Source organism: Diorhabda carinulata, chromosome 9 (assembly GCF_026250575.1).
Source record: "Diorhabda carinulata isolate Delta chromosome 9, icDioCari1.1, whole genome shotgun sequence".
Classification (NCBI taxonomy): domain Eukaryota; kingdom Metazoa; phylum Arthropoda; class Insecta; order Coleoptera; family Chrysomelidae; genus Diorhabda; species Diorhabda carinulata.
In genome coordinates, this window is record NC_079468.1 from 23,568,025 (window position 1) to 23,586,886 (window position 18,862).

The 18,862-nt window shown below is 33.2% G+C and overlaps 1 protein-coding gene across 27 annotated transcripts in view; it reads right to left on the reverse strand.

Annotated features, from left to right (window-relative positions):
* LOC130897908 (piezo-type mechanosensitive ion channel component) overlaps nt 1–18,589 on the reverse strand; it is a 61,932-nt gene extending 43,343 nt beyond the window's left edge. For 12 of the 27 annotated variants that reach the window (XM_057806881.1, XM_057806873.1, XM_057806864.1 and 9 more), the window contains exons 1-13: nt 18,348–18,589; nt 15,348–15,418; nt 11,259–11,470; nt 9,330–9,579; nt 9,023–9,269; nt 8,755–8,965; nt 5,295–5,429; nt 4,948–4,992; nt 2,276–2,390; nt 2,068–2,201; nt 1,608–2,001; nt 264–460; nt 56–204 (exon numbers count right to left, since the gene is read on the reverse strand). In XM_057806881.1, coding sequence (XP_057662864.1) covers nt 56–204; nt 264–460; nt 1,608–2,001; nt 2,068–2,201; nt 2,276–2,390; nt 4,948–4,992; nt 5,295–5,429; nt 8,755–8,965; nt 9,023–9,269; nt 9,330–9,579; nt 11,259–11,470; nt 15,348–15,411 — 2,153 coding nt within the window. In that variant the 5' untranslated portion in view covers nt 15,412–15,418; nt 18,348–18,589. The remainder of the gene's footprint in view (nt 1–55; nt 205–263; nt 461–1,607; nt 2,002–2,067; nt 2,202–2,275; nt 2,391–4,947; nt 4,993–5,294; nt 5,430–8,754; nt 8,966–9,022; nt 9,270–9,329; nt 9,580–11,258; nt 11,471–15,347; nt 15,419–18,347) is intronic. The other 15 variants (XM_057806889.1, XM_057806875.1, XM_057806887.1 and 12 more) reach the window with 6 other exon arrangements.
* Between the last annotated feature and the right edge of the window lie 273 nt (nt 18,590–18,862).

The following is an 18,862-nucleotide window of genomic DNA, read 5'->3' on the forward strand; positions in this document are numbered from 1 at the left end:
TTAAGGGTATCCCAAGTTATTGAAATGTCCAAAAAATTTGAAAAAAAAAACTTACTGATCTTTTTGAATGTGAAGATACCAAGCCCAATAGTCCGGAAACCGTTTAAACTGGTACGTATACACCAACACCAAAATTATCATGGAGTATACAATGACGGTTAACCAAAAGCCGAACATAACTTTTCTCCAAACTCTAAACGAAAACTAAAAACAAGGAAAAAAGTTAGATAACTAGATATTAAAAAAAAAAATTTGTGACCAACCTGAAAAGACAATATGAAAAATAGAAACAGCGTCATGTATAATATCCTAAAAACAGTCATCCGTTCACCGGTTATGGCAACGGCGAATAAAGTTATGGCTACAACCCAAATCCAAAATTTGATGAGGAACTTGTTAATCAATTGTCCGAATTTTGTCATGAATTTACTTCCATCAGTTTCAGATTCCTTTTTCACACCTAAAATAATTTTATTCCAAATAAAACTACAACATACACTATGAATTGCAGTTTAAAACTAATTAAAAAAAAAAAACAATTAAATTGTTAATCGAAACAAAAAGTGAAAAATTTTTTAAATCCATTCTTAGTTTTCAATAATGGTTGAAGGGAAACATTTAAAAAGTCAAAAAGTGTCAAAATCTTCCAAAAAAGTTCATAATTTCCCAAAATGGTTGTAGGAAATCATTTAAAATGTCAAAAAGTGTCAAAATCTTCCAAAAAAGTTCATAATTTCCCAAAATGGTTGTAGGAAATCATTTAAAATGTCAAAAAGGGTCAAAATCTTCCAAAAAAGTTCATAATTTCCCAAAATGGTTGTAGGAAATCATTTAAAATGTCAAAAAGTGTCAAAATCTTCCAAAAAAGTTCATAATTTCCCAAAATGGTTGTAGGAAATCATTTAAAATGTCAAAAAGTGTCAAAATCTTCCAAAAAAGTTCATAATTTCCCAAAATGGTTGTAGGAAATCATTTAAAATGTCAAAAAGTGTCAAAATCTTCCAAAAAAGTTCATAATTTCCCAAAATGGTTGTAGGAAATCATTTAAAATGTCAAAAAGGGTCAAAATCTTCCAAAAAAGTTCATAATTTCCCAAAATGGTTGTAGGAAATCATTTAAAATGTCAAAAAGTGTCAAAATATTCAAAAAAGTTCATAATTTCCCAAAATGGTTGTAGGAAATCATTTAAAATGTCAAAAAGGGTCAAAATCTTCAAAAAAAGTTCATAATTTCCCAAAATGGTTGTAGGAAATCATTTAAGATGTCAAAAAGGGTCAAAATCTTCAAAAAAAGTTCATAATTTCCCAAAATGGTTGTAGGAAATCATTTAAAATGTCAAAAAGTGTCAAAATCTCCAAGAAAATTCGTAGTTTTTCAAAATGGTCGTAGAAAAACATTTAAAACATCAAAAAATGTCAAAATTTTCAAAAACAATTCATTGTTTTCAAAAATTATTGCGAGGAAACATTCAAAACGTCGAAAAGTATCAAAATCTTTAAAATAAGTTCACAGTTTCCAAAAATGATTGAATGAAAAATCAATTGTCACAAGTAGGATTATTTAAATCGAAAATTCAATATACAGGGCGTTCCAATAATATTTCATACCTGTCGCCGTTCCAACTGTCACTTGTAAAGGAGCCACCATATCCGCTAGGGCGCTGGTCTGCTTCTCTTCCATTTTTTCGTGCATATACTGCCTCAAAGTTATCCAAAACATCACGGTATATAAACTTTTCACCAACAGAGGAATACAAGGAAGTCCTTCCGGTTTCTTGAAACCTATTTCCCCCAAATCGACTCCTTCCGCTTTCGATGGTAATTCGTCCTCGTTGAGTCTCATCGAATACACATAAGCGGATATCAAAAGAAAAAGGGCATAAACAACCAAAAAGGGACTCGAAGACAACATCCGCTTCCTCTGGTTCGGTATCAACCAGATGATGTTGGCCCAAAGGAGCAGCACGAACGTTATCCAACTCAAATAAGTTATACTCCAAGCCTAAAATTTGCCAAAAACAAAAATTATTATTATCAAATAATTTGAATAATAAAAATAATTTATTACCATCATGATAATATTGGTTGCTATGTACGAAGACCTTACAACGTACTGTATAATGGTTTCTAATGCGAAGATTATGTGGTGGAATAAAGTCAAATCGTACTCTTCTTCTTCTTCCTCTGAAACACAATCCGCAGCTATGTTCGATAGATATTAATAAACAAAACAAAAAAAAAATTCATCGAATAATTAATTATCCAAAAATATTTACCGAATACGTCCAAAGGTATATCTTCGTTTTCGTTTGTAACCGTGACACTTCCAGTAGAATCCTGTATCAATCTACCAGGGACGCGTTTCGATCTCCTTGTAGGTCCTCTTAGTAACTAAAATTTGTATGAAAATCAGACCGGAATTTCCAAAATTTTCAAAAATACCCCCAAAAGTAACTATATCGTTAAACTAGGTACAGTAAATTAATATGATAAATGATTAGTTTGGTACCAAGAACGATTTAAAAGAGGCAGTTATCTCAATCTTTGTAAGAAAATAATATTCCAACATCAACAACCAAAACAGTGGATTAGTACAATCATATTTACAAAAGGATTCAATAGAAGCAAGACATGGACTACTACTGCTCTGTATATTGACCACACCAGGTTTATGAACGACTCCAAGGTACTAGATAGTTGGAAACAAGTTGTAGGAGCCCCAAGATGTTAAAAAGAAGACAAATACAACCGTATTAAGTACCGTTCTGTGTCTAAAGGAAAAGAATCACCACCAAACAAATCCTGCTTTGACATCAAGTAACACCCGAAAGTTTTCATGCATTTTCCTCCCATTTATTGTGGAATTCCATGTCTTCAAGTGTGATCAACACCAAAGTGCTCACGAAGTACCAGATCTTCTAATTCTTAAAAATCTTTTTCGATGATTATCTGAGGTAAAAATTCCCCCAAAACTTGTGTGATATTCTACTGCTCTGTATATTGACCTCACTAGGTTTATGAACCACTCCAAGGTACTAGATAGTTGGAAACAAGTTGTAGGAGCCCCAAGATGTTAAAAAGAAGACAGTCACCACCGTATTAAGTACCGTTCTGTGTCTAAAGGAAAAGAATCACCACCAAACAAATCCTGCTTTGACATCAAGTAGCACCCGAAAGTTTTCATGCATTTTCCTCCCATTTATTGTGGAATTCCATGTCTTCAAGTTTGATCAACACCAAAGTGCTTTCGGAGTACCAGATCTTCTAATTCTTAAAAATCTTTTTCGATGATTATCTGAGGTAAAAATCCCCCCAAACCTTGTGTGATATTCTACTGCTCTGTATATTGACCACACCAGGTTTATGAACGACTCCAAGGTACTAGATAGTTGGAAACAAGTTGTAGGAGCCCCAAGATGTTAAAAAGAAGACAGTCACCACCGTATTAAGTACCGTTCTGTGTCTAAAGGAAAAGAATCACCACCAAACAAATCCTGCTTTTATATCAAGTAACACCCGAAAGTTTTCATGCATTTTCCTCCCATTTATTGTGGAATTCCATGTCTTCAAGTGTGATCAACACCAAAGTGCTTTCGGAGTACCAGATCTTCTAATTCTTAAAAATCTTTTTCGATGATTATCTGAGGTAAAAATCCCCCCAAACCTTGTGTGATATTCTACTGCTCTGTATATTTACCTCGCTATGTTTATGAACGACTCCAAGGTACTAGATAGTTGGAAACAAGTTGTAGGAGCCCCAAGATGTTAAAAAGAAGACAGTCACCACCGTATTAAGTACCGTTCTGTGTCTAAAGGAAAAGAATCACCACCAAACAAATCCTGCTTTTACATCAAGTAACACCCGAAAGTTTTCATGCATTTTCCTCCCATTTATTGTGGAATTCCATGTCTTCAAGTGTGATCAACACCAAAGTGCTCACGAAGTACCAGATCTTCTAATTCTTAAAAATCTTTTTCGATGATTATCTGAGGTAAAAATTCCCCCAAACCTTGTGTGATATTCTACTGCTCTGTATATTTACCTCGCTATGTTTATGAACGACTCCAAGGTACTAGATAGTTGGAAACAAGTTGTAGGAGCCCCAAGATGTTAAAAAGTCACCACCGTATTAAGTACCGTTCTGTGTCTAAAGGAAAAGAATCACCACCAAACAAATCCTGCTTTTACATCAAGTAACACCCGAAAGTTTTCATGCATTTTCCTCCCATTTATTGTGGAATTCCATGTCTTCAAGTGTGATCAACACCAAAGTGCTCACGAAGTACCAGATCTTCTAATTCTTAAAAATCTTTTTCGATGATTATCTGAGGTAAAAATTCCCCCAAACCTTGTGTGATATTCTACTGCTTTGTATATTGACCTCACCAGGTTTATGAACCACTCCAAGGTACTAGATAGTTGGAAACAAGTTGTAGGAGCCCCAAGATGTTAAAAAGAAGACAGTCACCACCGTATTAAGTACCGTTCTGTGTCTAAAGGAAAAGAATCACCACCAAACAAATCCTGCTTTGACATCAAGTAATACCAAACAGTTTTCATGCATTTTCCTCCCATTTATTGTGGAATTCCATGTCTTCAAGTTTGATCAACACCAAAGTGCTTTCGGAGTACCAGATCTCCTCATACTTAATCATCTTTTAGATGATTATTTAAGGGGTAAATCCCCCCATACCTTATGTGATTTTGCAAATTACTTTGCACACTAAGACCCTTCACATACCAGAGCAAACAGAAATAGAAATATGGTGACCGTTTATTGTATTAAAATTTTTAACTGCCACTTTCAAAGTTTATATTTTATTATGGTGCAAAATTGACAGGAAATTATCAATTGTTTGACGGTTTAAATCCTATTAGTAAAGAACATAACCTAACATTTAATAATATGCTGAAGCGAATAAAAATGAAAAGAAACGAAATACATACGGGGGTCGATTCTGTGGGTTCAGCGAGTTCTTTGTTTAAAGCCATCTAAAAATAAATAAATAAAAAGCTAAGCATTAAAAATTAGTAAAACAAATGGAACGAACGAAAATAGAGGTTAGTAAATGGTAAGCCACCAGGAAAAAAAATGTGCACCGAATGATAATAATAAAATGTTTTAATGATAATTTTCACCAAAATTCGACGCTCGTTACCTCGCGGCGCGGTTTTCTAAATCAAAATATTCGAAGAACGAAAAAAGTTAGGTTAGTTTTTTGAAATTTTGATGAAAATTATGGCGAAAAAATTAAAAAAAAAAAAAAATAAAATTGATTCCAGTTGTTGCTTACTCGAACTTTGCGAGAAGCTTTCTGCCATTTTTGAGCAGCTGTCGGGGTTAATAATTTTTGCTTTGATAATCTCGCAGATACTTTTCTAGACATGCCATCGGTAGCGGAAAAAGATCCGATCATCTTCTTTTTCGGCTAAAAAAGGGGGGGTTAGATCTCACAAGTTAATATAAAAACGACGTCGATGCCAAGATCTGAATTCAAGAATTAAATAACCATTATTTTTATTGTAAATTTCCTCGGCAGTACGTGCGGTCGTCGTTTTTTCCATGATAAATAAGCTCCACAATAATATCCAATCAAAAAAATCTTAAAAACTGTCGAATTTCCCGGAATTATGGTTAAATAAACGAAAAGTACGAGTAAACACATAAATCGAACGGTTTTAAAAAGATAATATGAACTAAATTGAACTTACGCGAGGACTAGTTTGATAAAAACCGAAATTACGTTGATAATATCGTTAAACATTTAAAAGTTAGTTTAAAGATTTATGTAAACAAACAATTTGTATAAATAAACAAAGCGTGAACTAATTTGGGATAAATAACTCAAGGAAAAATTGGTGGGGGGACTGAATGAGGCTAAATTTGGTAGGCAAAAGTACCACAAAGAAAAAAAGCGAATTTTTAAACAATTGCGGCCAATAATTATTATAAATTCGTTCGACGAGACCAAAATTTCAATACGATTGTTGTCAAATTAATGCCAATATGAACTAAGTTGAACTTACGAGAGGACTAGGTTGATAAAAACCGAAATTACGTTCATAATATCGTTAAACAATTAAAAGTTAGTTTAAAGATTTATGTAACTAAACACTTCGTATAATTAAACAAAGCGTGAATTGTTTGTTACTAGTCTGAGATAAACAGATGTCAAAAAAGAAAATATATAGAGATAAGTCATATAAAATCGTTGTATAGAATTATGTACATAAATGTGTTGGAAATTAGTCCAAAACCATTGTAAGTTATATTATGAGTGTTTTTTTAGTGGGAACGTGGCAATGAAACACCAAAGTGTACTAATTCTATTATATTTCCGGCTTTCATTAAATTGTGGGCGGCCAAGCACATAATCCTTCAGATAGGCTCGTCGTGTCCTTACGTATACGTCATCTGGTACTGAAATTACGGTCAAGTACAATATAAAAATATAATTTCAGGACACGACGAGCCTATCTGAAGGGTTATGTGCTTAGCCGCCCACAATCTAATGAAAGCCGGAAATATAATAGAATTAGTACACTTTGGCGTTTAATTTTGCCACAATCCCACTACGAAAACGATCATAATATAACTGACAATGGTTTCGATCTAATTTACAATACATTTATGTACATAATTCTATACAACGATTTTATATGACTTATAACTATCTCTATATATTTTCTTTTTTGACATCTGTTTATCTGAAACTAGTAACAAACAATTCACGGTTTGTTTAATTATACGAAGTGTTTGTTTACATAAATCTTTAAACTAACTTTTAAATGTTTAACGATATTATGAACGTAATTTCGGTTTTTATCAACCTAGTCCTCTCGTAAGTTCAACTTAGTTCATATTGGCATTAATTTGACAACAATCGTATTGAAATTTTGATCTCGTCGAACGAATTTATAATAATTGTTAGCCGCAATTGTTTAAGAATTCGCTTTTTTTCTTTATGGAACTTACGCCTACCAAATTTAGCCTCATTCAGTCCATCCACCAATCTTTCCTTGAGATATTTATCCCAAATTACTCCACGCTTTGTTTATTTATACGAAGTGTTTGTTTACATTAAATCTTTAAACTAACTTTTAAATGTTTAACGATATTATGAACGTAATTTCGGTTTTTATCAACCTAGTCCTCTCATAAGTTCAACTTAGTTCATATTGGCATTAATTTGACAACAATCGTATTGAAATTTTGATCTCGTCGAACGAATTTATAATAATTATTGGCCGCAATTGTTTAAGAATTCGCTTTTTTTCTTTATGGAACTTACGCCTACCAAATTTAGCCTCATTCAGTCCATCCACCAATCTTTCCTTGAGATATTTATCCCAAATTACTCCACGCTTTGTTTATTTATACGAAGTGTTTGTTTACATTAAATCTTTAAACTAACTTTTAAATGTTTAACGATATTATGAACGTAATTTCGGTTTTTATCAACCTAGTCCTCTCGTAAGTTCAACTTAGTTCATATTGAAATTAATTTGACAACAATTGTATTGAAATTTTGGTCTCGTCGAACGAATTTATAATAATTATTGGCCGCAATTGTTTAAGAATTCGCTTTTTTTCTTTATGGAACTTACGCCTACCAAATTTAGCCTCATTCAGTCCATCCACCAATCTTTCCTTGAGATATTTATCCCAAATTACTCCACGCTTTGTTTATTTATACGAAGTGTTTGTTTACATTAAATCTTTAAACTAACTTTTAAATGTTTAACGATATTATGAACGCAATTTCGGTTTTTATCAAACTAGTCCTCTCATAAGTTCAACTTAGTTCATATTGGCATTAATTTGACAACAATCGTATTGAAATTTTGATCTCGTCGAACGAATTTATAATAATTGTTAGCCGCAATTGTTTAAGAATTCGCTTTTTTTCTTTATGGAACTTACGCCTACCAAATTTAGCCTCATTCAGTCCATCCACCAATCTTTCTTTGAGATATTTATCCCAAATTACTCCATGCTTTGTTTATTTATACGAAGTGTTTGTTTACATTAAATCTTTAAACTAACTTTTAAATGTTTAACGATATTATGAACGTAATTTCGGTTTCTATCAACCTAGTCCTCGCGTAAGTTCAATTTAGTTCATATTATCTTTTTAAGACCGTTCGATTTATCTGTTTACTCGTACTTTTCGTTTATTTAACCATAATTCTAGGAAATTCGACTATTTTTAAGATTATTTGATGATTCAGTTGGATATTTATTCGATAAAATCACTACTGTATCATCAGTGAACGTTGACAACAGTGTCCTAGGAGCTGTTTTTGAAATTTGAGGTTGCAGTTGCTGCAAATACAGAGTCCGTTAATGTTTCATGGTGTTTATATGGTTTAATGTCCAGAGTAAAGAGAAGAAGACATTAGACAATGGATTCGATTAATCGATTACAAAAAAAAAGAGATTTTGGACGGTTTTTTAAGATCGGAGGAAAGAGATTAGAAGATAAACCACGAGAAATCAAAGAAACTATCAATATCAAACCAGAAAATGAGGTTAGGAGGCAGTTTTCGCAATGTGAGATAGTGGAGCTTGTTTGGTGGAAAGAAACGAAACATATCACGAAGATAACGAAATGGAATCATGGAAAAAAACGATAACCGCACGTACTCATCCGATATTTCGACGTTTTCCATTAGTAGAACATGCGTTAGTCGAAAACAACATATAAAATTAATAACGATAATAAAGATATTGATAAATAAGTAGAAACGTACCTCAGGCTTCATGAGTTCCTTACTCTCGAGCACTAATAAGTAAAATAATAAATAGAGAATAACAGGATAAATATAAAACGTAATGTCCCTATTAAAATAATAATAGAAACTCCTTTCGTCCATTATTAACGTGGAATTGGTGGAGGAATTGGTCGCATTACCAACGGTCGAAGAATCGATCGTTGTAACGAAAGGCGCCAAATCGAAATACCTGAAATAACCAACCGATAAACAAAAAAACAAAGGAAATCGTTAATTGCGCGCGTACCTCGCACATCCGCCATCTTCTGGTAGATATTTTTGGATAATTTTGAAGTTAACGGCGTAAAGAGCGGACATGTGTAATATTACGAGCGGTATAATGCATCTGAGTAGTATCGCGAATCCTCTTTTCAATTGTTTGTAACACGCCCACCAAGTGGCTACTCCCAAAAATATCGAATAATAAACTCCACCTTCGATAGACGGTCTCACAACTCCGGCCAAACACAGAAGTATCAACGTCGCATACCGACCTGAATATTAAAACCGAAATGAGTATTAGAAACACCCGTTCGAATGATAATTTGTCGTACCAACTGCGATTAAGTATTGGGCGTAATCCGTAGATTGAGGTACTCTTATTGTTACGTCGACAACTCCTGCTTGACTCTCCAAAATAACTTCTTCTATTGGATTCAGTTTTTTTAATGCGAACAACAACACCAATGACGTTAAAAACATGCCTATTTCCGGTCCTATCCATATTAATATGTAGGTTCCGGTTAGGCCGTTCAATTTGGCTAAGCCGATGTAAAAGAGGATTTCCTCTAACTTCGGATTCTCCTATAAAATGGACGTCGTTAAAGGACTACGGTGCTGTGTTCGCGGTTCCGTATCAGTTTGGGAACCGATCGAAGAGAAATCCTCGATCGCTGGTCCGGAATCGGATTCTCGAACAAAACTATTTATCGTAGTGTCTAATTTTGTTCGAGAATCCGATTCCGAATCCGCGATCGAGGATTTCTCTTCGATCGGTTCCCAAACTGATTTGGAATCGGATTCTCGAACAAAACTATTTATCGTAGCGTCTAGTTTTGTTCGAGAATCCGATTCCAAATCAGTCTGGGAACCAATCGAAGAGAAATCCTCGATCGCTGGTCCGGAATCGGATTCTCGAACAAAACTATTTATCGTAGTGTCTAATTTTGTTCGAGAATCCGATTCCGAATCCGCGATCGAGGATTTCTCTTCGATCGGTTCCCAAACTGATTTGGAATCGGATTCTCGAACAAAACTATTTATCGTAGCGTCTAGTTTTGTTCGAGAATCCGATTCCAAATCAGTCTGGGAACCAATCGAAGAGAAATCCTCGATCGCTGGTCCGGAATCGGATTCTCGAACAAAACTATTTATCGTAGTGTCTAATTTTGTTCGAGAATCCGATTCCGAATCCGCGATCGAGGATTTCTCTTCGATCGGTTCCCAAACTGATTTGGAATCGGATTCTCGAACAAAACTATTTATCGTAGCGTCTAGTTTTGTTCGAGAATCCGATTCCAAATCAGTTTGGGAACCAATCGAAGAGAAATCCTCGATCGCTGGTCCGGAATCGGATTCTCGAACAAAACTATTTATCGTAGTGTCTAATTTTGTTCGAGAATCCGATTCCGAATCCGCGATCGAGGATTTCTCTTCGATCGGTTCCCAAACTGATTTGGAATCGGATTCTCGAACAAAACTATTTATCGTAGCGTCTAGTTTTGTTCGAGAATCCGATTCCAAATCAGTTTGGGAACCAATCGAAGAGAAATCCTCGATCGCTGGTCCGGAATCGGATTCTCGAACAAAACTATTTATCGTAGTGTCTAATTTTGTTCGAGAATCCGATTCCGAATCCGCGATCGAGGATTTCTCTTCGATCGGTTCCCAAACTGATTTGGAATCGGATTCTCGAACAAAACTATTTATCGTAGCGTCTAGTTTTGTTCGAGAATCCGATTCCAAATCAGTTTGGGAACCAATCGAAGAGAAATCCTCGATCGCTGGTCCGGAATCGGATTCTCGAACAAAACTATTTATCGTAGCGTCTAGTTTTGTTCGAAAATCCGATTCCGAATCCGCGATCGCGGATTTCTCTTTCCCGCGAACGATAATTTCGAAAGTGCGCACGCGATCGGTCCCCAAACTGATTCGGAATCGAATTCGCGAACAAAGCTAATTAATTTGAAATTGGAAAAATTTATTTAGTTTTCGATTTCCGTACACGATTGAATTGATTTATAGAATTAAAAATTTTTACTGAAATTTGTTTTTTTAGTTGTGACAGATACCAGTTATCAAGAAGGCGGCGCGTCGACAACAGAGCCCGTTTTTAAGAATTCCTGGTACGTCCTCCAAACGATTTCGATGATAAAGATATTTTTTTTTCGTGATCCGCGTTTATACTTAATAAATCATTTTGAAATTGAATAAGAAAATTGTATCGAAACGATTTTCATTTCGACTGAATTTGATTTACGTACATCTAAAAATTGTCCGTAAGGTTTTACTATAACCAGGGCTATTTGAAAGGCTGCTTGTATTAGTGTTAAACTCGTCGAAACGCCCAATAATACTTTTATGAATATTCCAGTTGTTCCTTTCATTGAATCCGTCGATGGTAAGGAAACGAATGGTATAAGTAACATGAATATTAGATAAATTGATGAGAAAAGGGTTGGCCGGAACAGTATACCTGAAAATTTAAAGAAATTAATACAGTGACTAACGGAGCGTGCGCCAACTCGTTACGATGTACCAACTCGTAATCGTGGTTGTTATGAAGATTAGACAACTCGTGACGGAAAATTGTGCAGCTCGGAATTTCAATTATAGAATTAAAAACATAAATCTACCTTTTCGTTTACCTAAAATATCCCCGTACCGAGTTGGCGCATTCTTATCTCAACGGATTAAAAATTATCACGATATATATTATGTACTCGGTCTACCTTTTCATTTACCTAAAATATCCCCGTCCCCAGTTGGTGCATTCTTATATCAATGGATTAAAAATTATCACGATATATATTATGTACTCGGTCTACCTTTTCATTTACCTAAAATATCCCCGTCCCCAGTTATATTATGTACACGGTCTACCTTTTCATTTACCTAAAATATCCCCGTCCCCAGTTGGTGCATTCTTATATCAATGGATTAAAAATTATCACGATATATATTATGTACTTGGTCTACCTTTTCATTTACCTATAATATCCCCGACCCCAGTTATATTATGTACACGGTCTACCTTTTCATTTACCTAAAATATCCCCGTCCCCAGTTATATTATGTACTCGGTCTACCTTTTCATTTACCTAAAATATCCCCGTACCGAGTCACGTCATTTGTAGGCCATTTTTCAATGTAAATTTGTGATCACGTCATCATAATCGTTCATTTGTGGATGTTTATTCTGTCAATATTTCCATTTAATAGTTTTTGTCATAAAAACGCGATTAATTTATAACATTTATTTAAATAACCAAACGTTATATTGATAATTAACTGATTTATATATAATTATTTTTTAATTATAATAAAATAGAAGTCGGAACGCAATATCGTTAAAATATGAGAATATGGCGGATGCACAACTGTATCTAAGCCTACTCGATCTATAGCAATGACGTATCTGTGACTGGATTCAAGACGACAAATAATTATTTGTAGATATATTGAATTCGGAACAAATCGATTATCCCTCGTATCTATAAATTATCAACAATGATTAATTTCATTCTTTTCTTCGTCCTCGCACTATTCCCCGCCCTAATTGCTCGCTATCTGACTCGTGTGACCGACTTTTTTTTTATTAGGGCTGTGGCATTTTATTTTAGCCCCAAATCAAGCGAAGGAGGCATAAGGGGAAAGGGAATCACGACAACCGGAATATACGTCGCGTTATTCCATTTTCTACACACCTTAATGATTAAGAGGAAATGTCATAGCAGAAAATCATAACCCTAAATTATTATGGAATATAATATCGTTAGTTATACAAAAATCTACGAACGGTTTATAGAAATAGACATTTTTTCGATCTATGAAAATCATTTACGTATATATTTCTCAAATTAATTAATATTATTGTCCTAAATTGTCGAATAATCCTATTTACATAATATTTATAATACATTTGGCAACGTCTAATTCGCCATGTTGTTTATTCGGCAACCATGACTCATATCACCTCGACTTCCGTCTATAGGTGAGAATTATTTAAAATATACGTGATAAAAATCTTAGCATAACATACAGGATAATCTGTATTTCTTTTTAACTCGTTTTTATATTTAATAAATACAAAATTCTATTTAAATCACATAGTAACGAATTTTCCATTATATCAAACACGAACAAAAAAATAAATCTGTCAAATGAATTAGTCACTAATAACATAATGATGTCATGAATATTATAATACGAGGCAACTTATCATGACATTTGAAGTAATCATTTTCATTGCCAATTATATTTGTTATTTGGAATTTGTTGGAATACATTCTTAATAATGAAAACAATTTTGAAAAACATTCTAATTTCATAATACGGGGGTTAAAAGATAAGTTTGAAACAAGAACAAAATTGATTAACCTTATAAATAATATTTGTTTACAACATGAAATGTACGTTATGGAAGCATCGAATATTAAGCAGTTTCATATCAAGAATTTACATATACAAGGAAGATGAAAATTAAACGAAACCATATGGAAAAATGAAAAAAAATATTTTCGTATTTTGAAATTTTATTTAATAGAATTGATATTTATAAATAGTACGAGTATATACGGGGTGATTTATAAATGTAACCGAGGAAAGAATATTGATATTTACTTAAAAAAAATTGGGTTTAAGTCTGACCAAATCTATGCCGCCCTACTTTAGGGTATTTTGGGGAATTATAAAATTTTCCATAGCCTTCTTCTACTGTGGCTTTCTTGGAGAGGTGATAGCTTGGGTTTCTACCATTGTCATCTTCTTCGTTTTGGTTTCCACCTCACGACTCGATATAGAAGTGCCTCGTCCAAAATTACATGGAGATCCACGGCTCTTCAGCAAACTTCTACGTTTCCTTTCTTCATGTGGACTAATCTACAGACTCTTCTGGTCTGCTTTAGGATCTTGGAGAACTTCTATACCCCTGGATAGTTCAGCTCGTTTTGGTTTAGGACTTCTCCATGACTAGATCTTCGTCAAGAGTGAACTGAAGCTCCACGGCTCTTCAGCACGTTTCCTTTATTCATTTGGACTAGTCTATAGTCTCTAGATCTCTTTCCTAGTCTTCCTTAGTATCTTGGAGAGCTTCCTGCACCCCTAGTGAGTTCAATTCGTCTTTGTCCAAGACTTCTCCATGACTAGATCTTCGTCAAGAGTGAACTGAAGCTCCACGGCTCTTCAGCAAACTTCTACGTTTTCTTTATTCATTTGGACTAGTCTATAGACTCCAAGAAGTGTCTAGATCTTTTTCCTAGTCTTCCTTAGTATCTTGGAAAGCTTCCTGCACCCCTGGTGATTACAATTCGTCTTTGTCCAAGACTTCTTCATGACTAGATCTTCGTCAAGAGTGAACTGAAGCTCCACGGCTCTTCAGCACGTTTCCTTTATTCATTTGGACTAGTCTATAGACTCCAAGAAGTGTCTAGATCTCTTTCCTAGTCTTCCTTAGTATCTTGGAGAGCTTCCTGCACCCCTGGTGATTACAATTCGTCTTTGTCCAAGACTTCTTCATGACTAGATCTTCGTCAAGAGTGAACTGAAGCTCCACGGCTCTTCAGCAAACTTCTACGTTTTCTTTATTCATTTGGACTAGTCTATAGACTCCAAGAAGTGTCTAGATCTTTTTCCTAGTCTTCCTTAGTATCTTGGAAAGCTTCCTGCACCCCTGGTGATTACAATTCGTCTTTGTCCAAGACTTCTTCATGACTAGATCTTCGTCAAGAGTGAATTGAAGCTCCACGGCTCTTCAGCAAACTTCTACGTTTCCGTAATCCATCATTAATGTCACAATCTTCAATTGCTGGTTGGATGACTTCTTCAAGGTGCTGGTTTTGGTCGTGTTTCATCTTCTTCCAGTGTCTTTCGAATTTCAAACCACGAGATTTCACTTTTTTAGGTATATATTCGAGAAAAACGTCAATACATAAAAGGGAAAAACACCCCATAGTGTGTACCACTAACCACGGAAAAAAATTCGGAAACTCTCCGTTGCTGTAGATGGAAATAACCCGCAGCGTCCTCTCTCGGTTCATTAGTACAACTAATAAGTTTATAGAACTGACGATAGGTGACGCTAGGGGTTATAATGTCGAGCCAATCACAGAGCAGTATTGACATTTGACATATAGTGAACGCGTAATTGATTCTGGGCGGATTTTTCTAAACAATTCAACGGAATTTCGATGATTTCGATTGACACAATTCCAACGAACTGTTTCGAAAAAAAAAAATTGGACGAAATATACGTTTAGTGGTGCTAATGAACCAACAGGTGGCGCTGAAATGAGAATTCGAGTTGCCTATCGCGGCATTGGAATAAACGTCATCAAAATAAATTTAATACTTACATAACGTGATTATTATAGGAAGAAGAAGCCTAAATAGAAATATGTTCGCTATATATCGCACCATATTAAATCTGAAATAGAAAAAATCGTTTATTAGATCGATATAGTCTTGGTTTCACTGATTTTAAAATTTACAAGTATACGAATTTTACAAAAAAAAGATGTCTTGGTCCAAAAAGTATCGTACGGACTAAACTCGAATCATAAACGCCGAAGAATTAAAGAATAATAAACTAATCGGCTCGTTTATGCGAGTTATACAATACAAAGTACAAAATATAAACATGCCCTCGTATAATATGGGTAAACAAATTATTTTTGGTTCATAAGTCACTACTATACCATTTTGAAATTTAAATTGATGGATTATGGGATGAGCAAAAACTTTTGACCGGCAGTGTATAACAAAACAAATGGTTTTATTAGCAATTTCACTAAATTTCATTTTTATAACTTCATATTAAGACAACTACAGTTTCAAATTTATTTATTAACATTTTCACTAATTCAGGAAATGCTATATTCGCAAATATAATCAATAACGGTTAATATAACCTTGACAATTCACTAACTCTTATCGCAATGCTACAAAAAGATATTAAATTCTCAATATGTTTATGCAACACGTCATCTAAAATGGACGCCACACGTCGGCCATTAAAATCTCGTAGTTAGACTAATCAAATCACTAAAATATTCACGCGATGTAAAAAATATTTTTCCCCGTATAATAATTTCGTTTGGGAAGGAAAGTTTTTACACGAAACCTGTTATCTTACATATATATTAAATCTGGCAACGTCGTCGATATCGTATAATCTGCGACTGTGGAAAGGTTAAGAAATTACGAGACTAAACAACCATGGTCATAATTTGACAACGGATATACTGGCAATAATGCCAAATTGGTTCTAATTGAGGCAAATGTTGTATTTTCCATATCGAATTAATTTTACAATGAACCATCCTCGTATAATTCTTGTTTTTGTTAAATTTTTTCATCGTTTAACCGTATATATTAATATATCTAAAATGTTTGTGTCCTAGGGTTATATAGATATAAATGTATGTTCTTTTAGATTTCACATAAAACATGTTTACAATCATTCAATTTGCACACTGTAGAAATAGACTTAATTAATTACATTTCTGGTTATAATCGACTGTACCGCAATTTATATTCCCGTGAGATTTTTTTAATTATAAACGAGAGAACAATGTTTGCAGATGAGTAATTTGATAAAAAAAAAAGGTTGGTCTTGACGTTAAAGGACGAATTCGTGTTTAATCCGAATATGTTATTTTCAATCTAAGTTGGATTTTAATTACATTAACTAGTGGGAGATGTAAGGGATTAATTCATTTCCGGAAATTACGTCATACATTAAAATTCAAAACTTTTTACAATCCCGAAAATAACGTTTCAAAATGATCTTTAATTCAATCATAAATTCACGGGAATCAAAATTTACACGCGTTCAACAAGCTGCTTTATTGCAAAACTACAGTGCGTTGGTGGAATGAAAAGTTCAGTGGTGGCACTAATGATACAGCGTTGCCAGAATTATAAAATTTCATTTAATATGAAGGAATCTGAAATAAAACATTTACTACTGGAAATATTGATTCCGAATTCGACAAAAATTAATATTCTGATTATATTGTTTGTTGTTTATATGTTTTGTTAATAAATATTCTTGATTTTAGTAATAATATTGACGTTTCTACCTATTTTTATCGAAATATAATTTAACTTAATATTTTATCAACAAATTATCTGGTTCTTAAGATTATTTGTATATTTCTTGTAATTTTTAATAAAAAATTTCGAATATATAATTCTTTTATAAAATACTGAGTTGTTAAAACACTAGTTTCAAGAATACAAATAATTTTCTACACTGGGCTCAAAGAAAGTCGTCAAAAAAGTCTGGCAACACTGTGATAAATTAAAACTTGAATCCTTTTGCGATTTTTATACAAAAATTTATTGAGTAAGTATAATTTCCCCATATATCATCAAATTATAGAAACAGACAAACAAAAATTGAACTAGGAGTGCCCTATACAGAGGGAAAAGGTTTAAATTTGGAGGTTATGTTAACTTACGTCTTGATTAGTTTTCGTTTTTAGTTTCTTTTTTATTTTGGAAGGTTTTTGTGCCATTAACAATTTTATTTTTCATATTTACGAATACTTTGAAGCCTATATTATAGTTTAGTGATTATTTTGAGGTATTAAGGTAAGTTAATCTCTACTACAATTAATCTTTTGTATTGATAATCGTGTGTATGTTTCATTATACGTACAATTTCAAAAATTATCATCAAAGTTGCAAACTATAAGAAAAATAAGCTTGAAATAAATAATTTTAATGTAAAACACAATTATACTCAATACTAAATGATAAATAAACAAAATAATTATGAACATAACCCCATAATAATTATTCGAGCTTTCCCATACAACCACTAAGTTAATAAAACAAAAGAAAATAGGGTGGAAACTATCCAAATATTGATATTTTGTCAATGGGAAGTTGTACCGACAAATCATGGTAAATAGAATTGCTATGTGAAGTTTGGTGTGAAATTTTTGAAATAAATTAGAAAACAGAAAATAAAAAAATCGAAGAATGTGAATTCATAACCAAAATTCAACTTAACTAATATAGAAATTATAAAACAATATCGTCCGTAACTAACCAAAACTAAATCAACTTTTAAATACAAAAATAAGTTGATAATAAATTATAAAAACAATAAGTATCGATAAAAGTAGGAATTAATGAAGTTATAAACTACTAATCAATTCAGAACAGTGATTGTTAAACAATAAAAGCTTGTCTATAAACTACCCACGTATTTTGATAAATTATTACCAAATTTTCTTGTGCCACTAATTTGACTAGTGGATATAAAAATATATCCACTTCCTTGCCTCTAATTGAGCATCGATAAATATAAAATCTAATATTATATTTAAATATTTCAGTCTTACCTCGTAAATGTTTCTAAAAGTTATCCAATATAGGTACGGTACACGTACTTCAAAAACTATTTAAAATTATTATTCTTTTATCACTAACAAAGTATTTTCTCTCCGAAAAAATTAATTTCGTTTCGCTGGATTCTATGTTTACAACACATCTTACTACAACCTACCACTTCTATGAATAAAACATGAATAAAATAAAAATAGACATTTGTGATGGATCGTAATTTGACATATTTATACTCTAGTGCCATCTACAATCTGTAAACAATCCGTCAATCTGAAATAAACAGAGCAGCTGATACCTGTCAAAAGTCTAGAACTATTAGAACAGAATCGGTGTTAAACGGAGCTATTACCGAATGCTCAAAACAGAACCACAATTTTTATCATATTATTGCAAACAGTTTCCGAATCAAACACGCGAAATTATTCTTTTACTAGTAATCAAATATTGAACTTAATAAAATAAATAAAAATTGCGATATATTGATTAATTTTATTGCTTTTCAAGTATAATT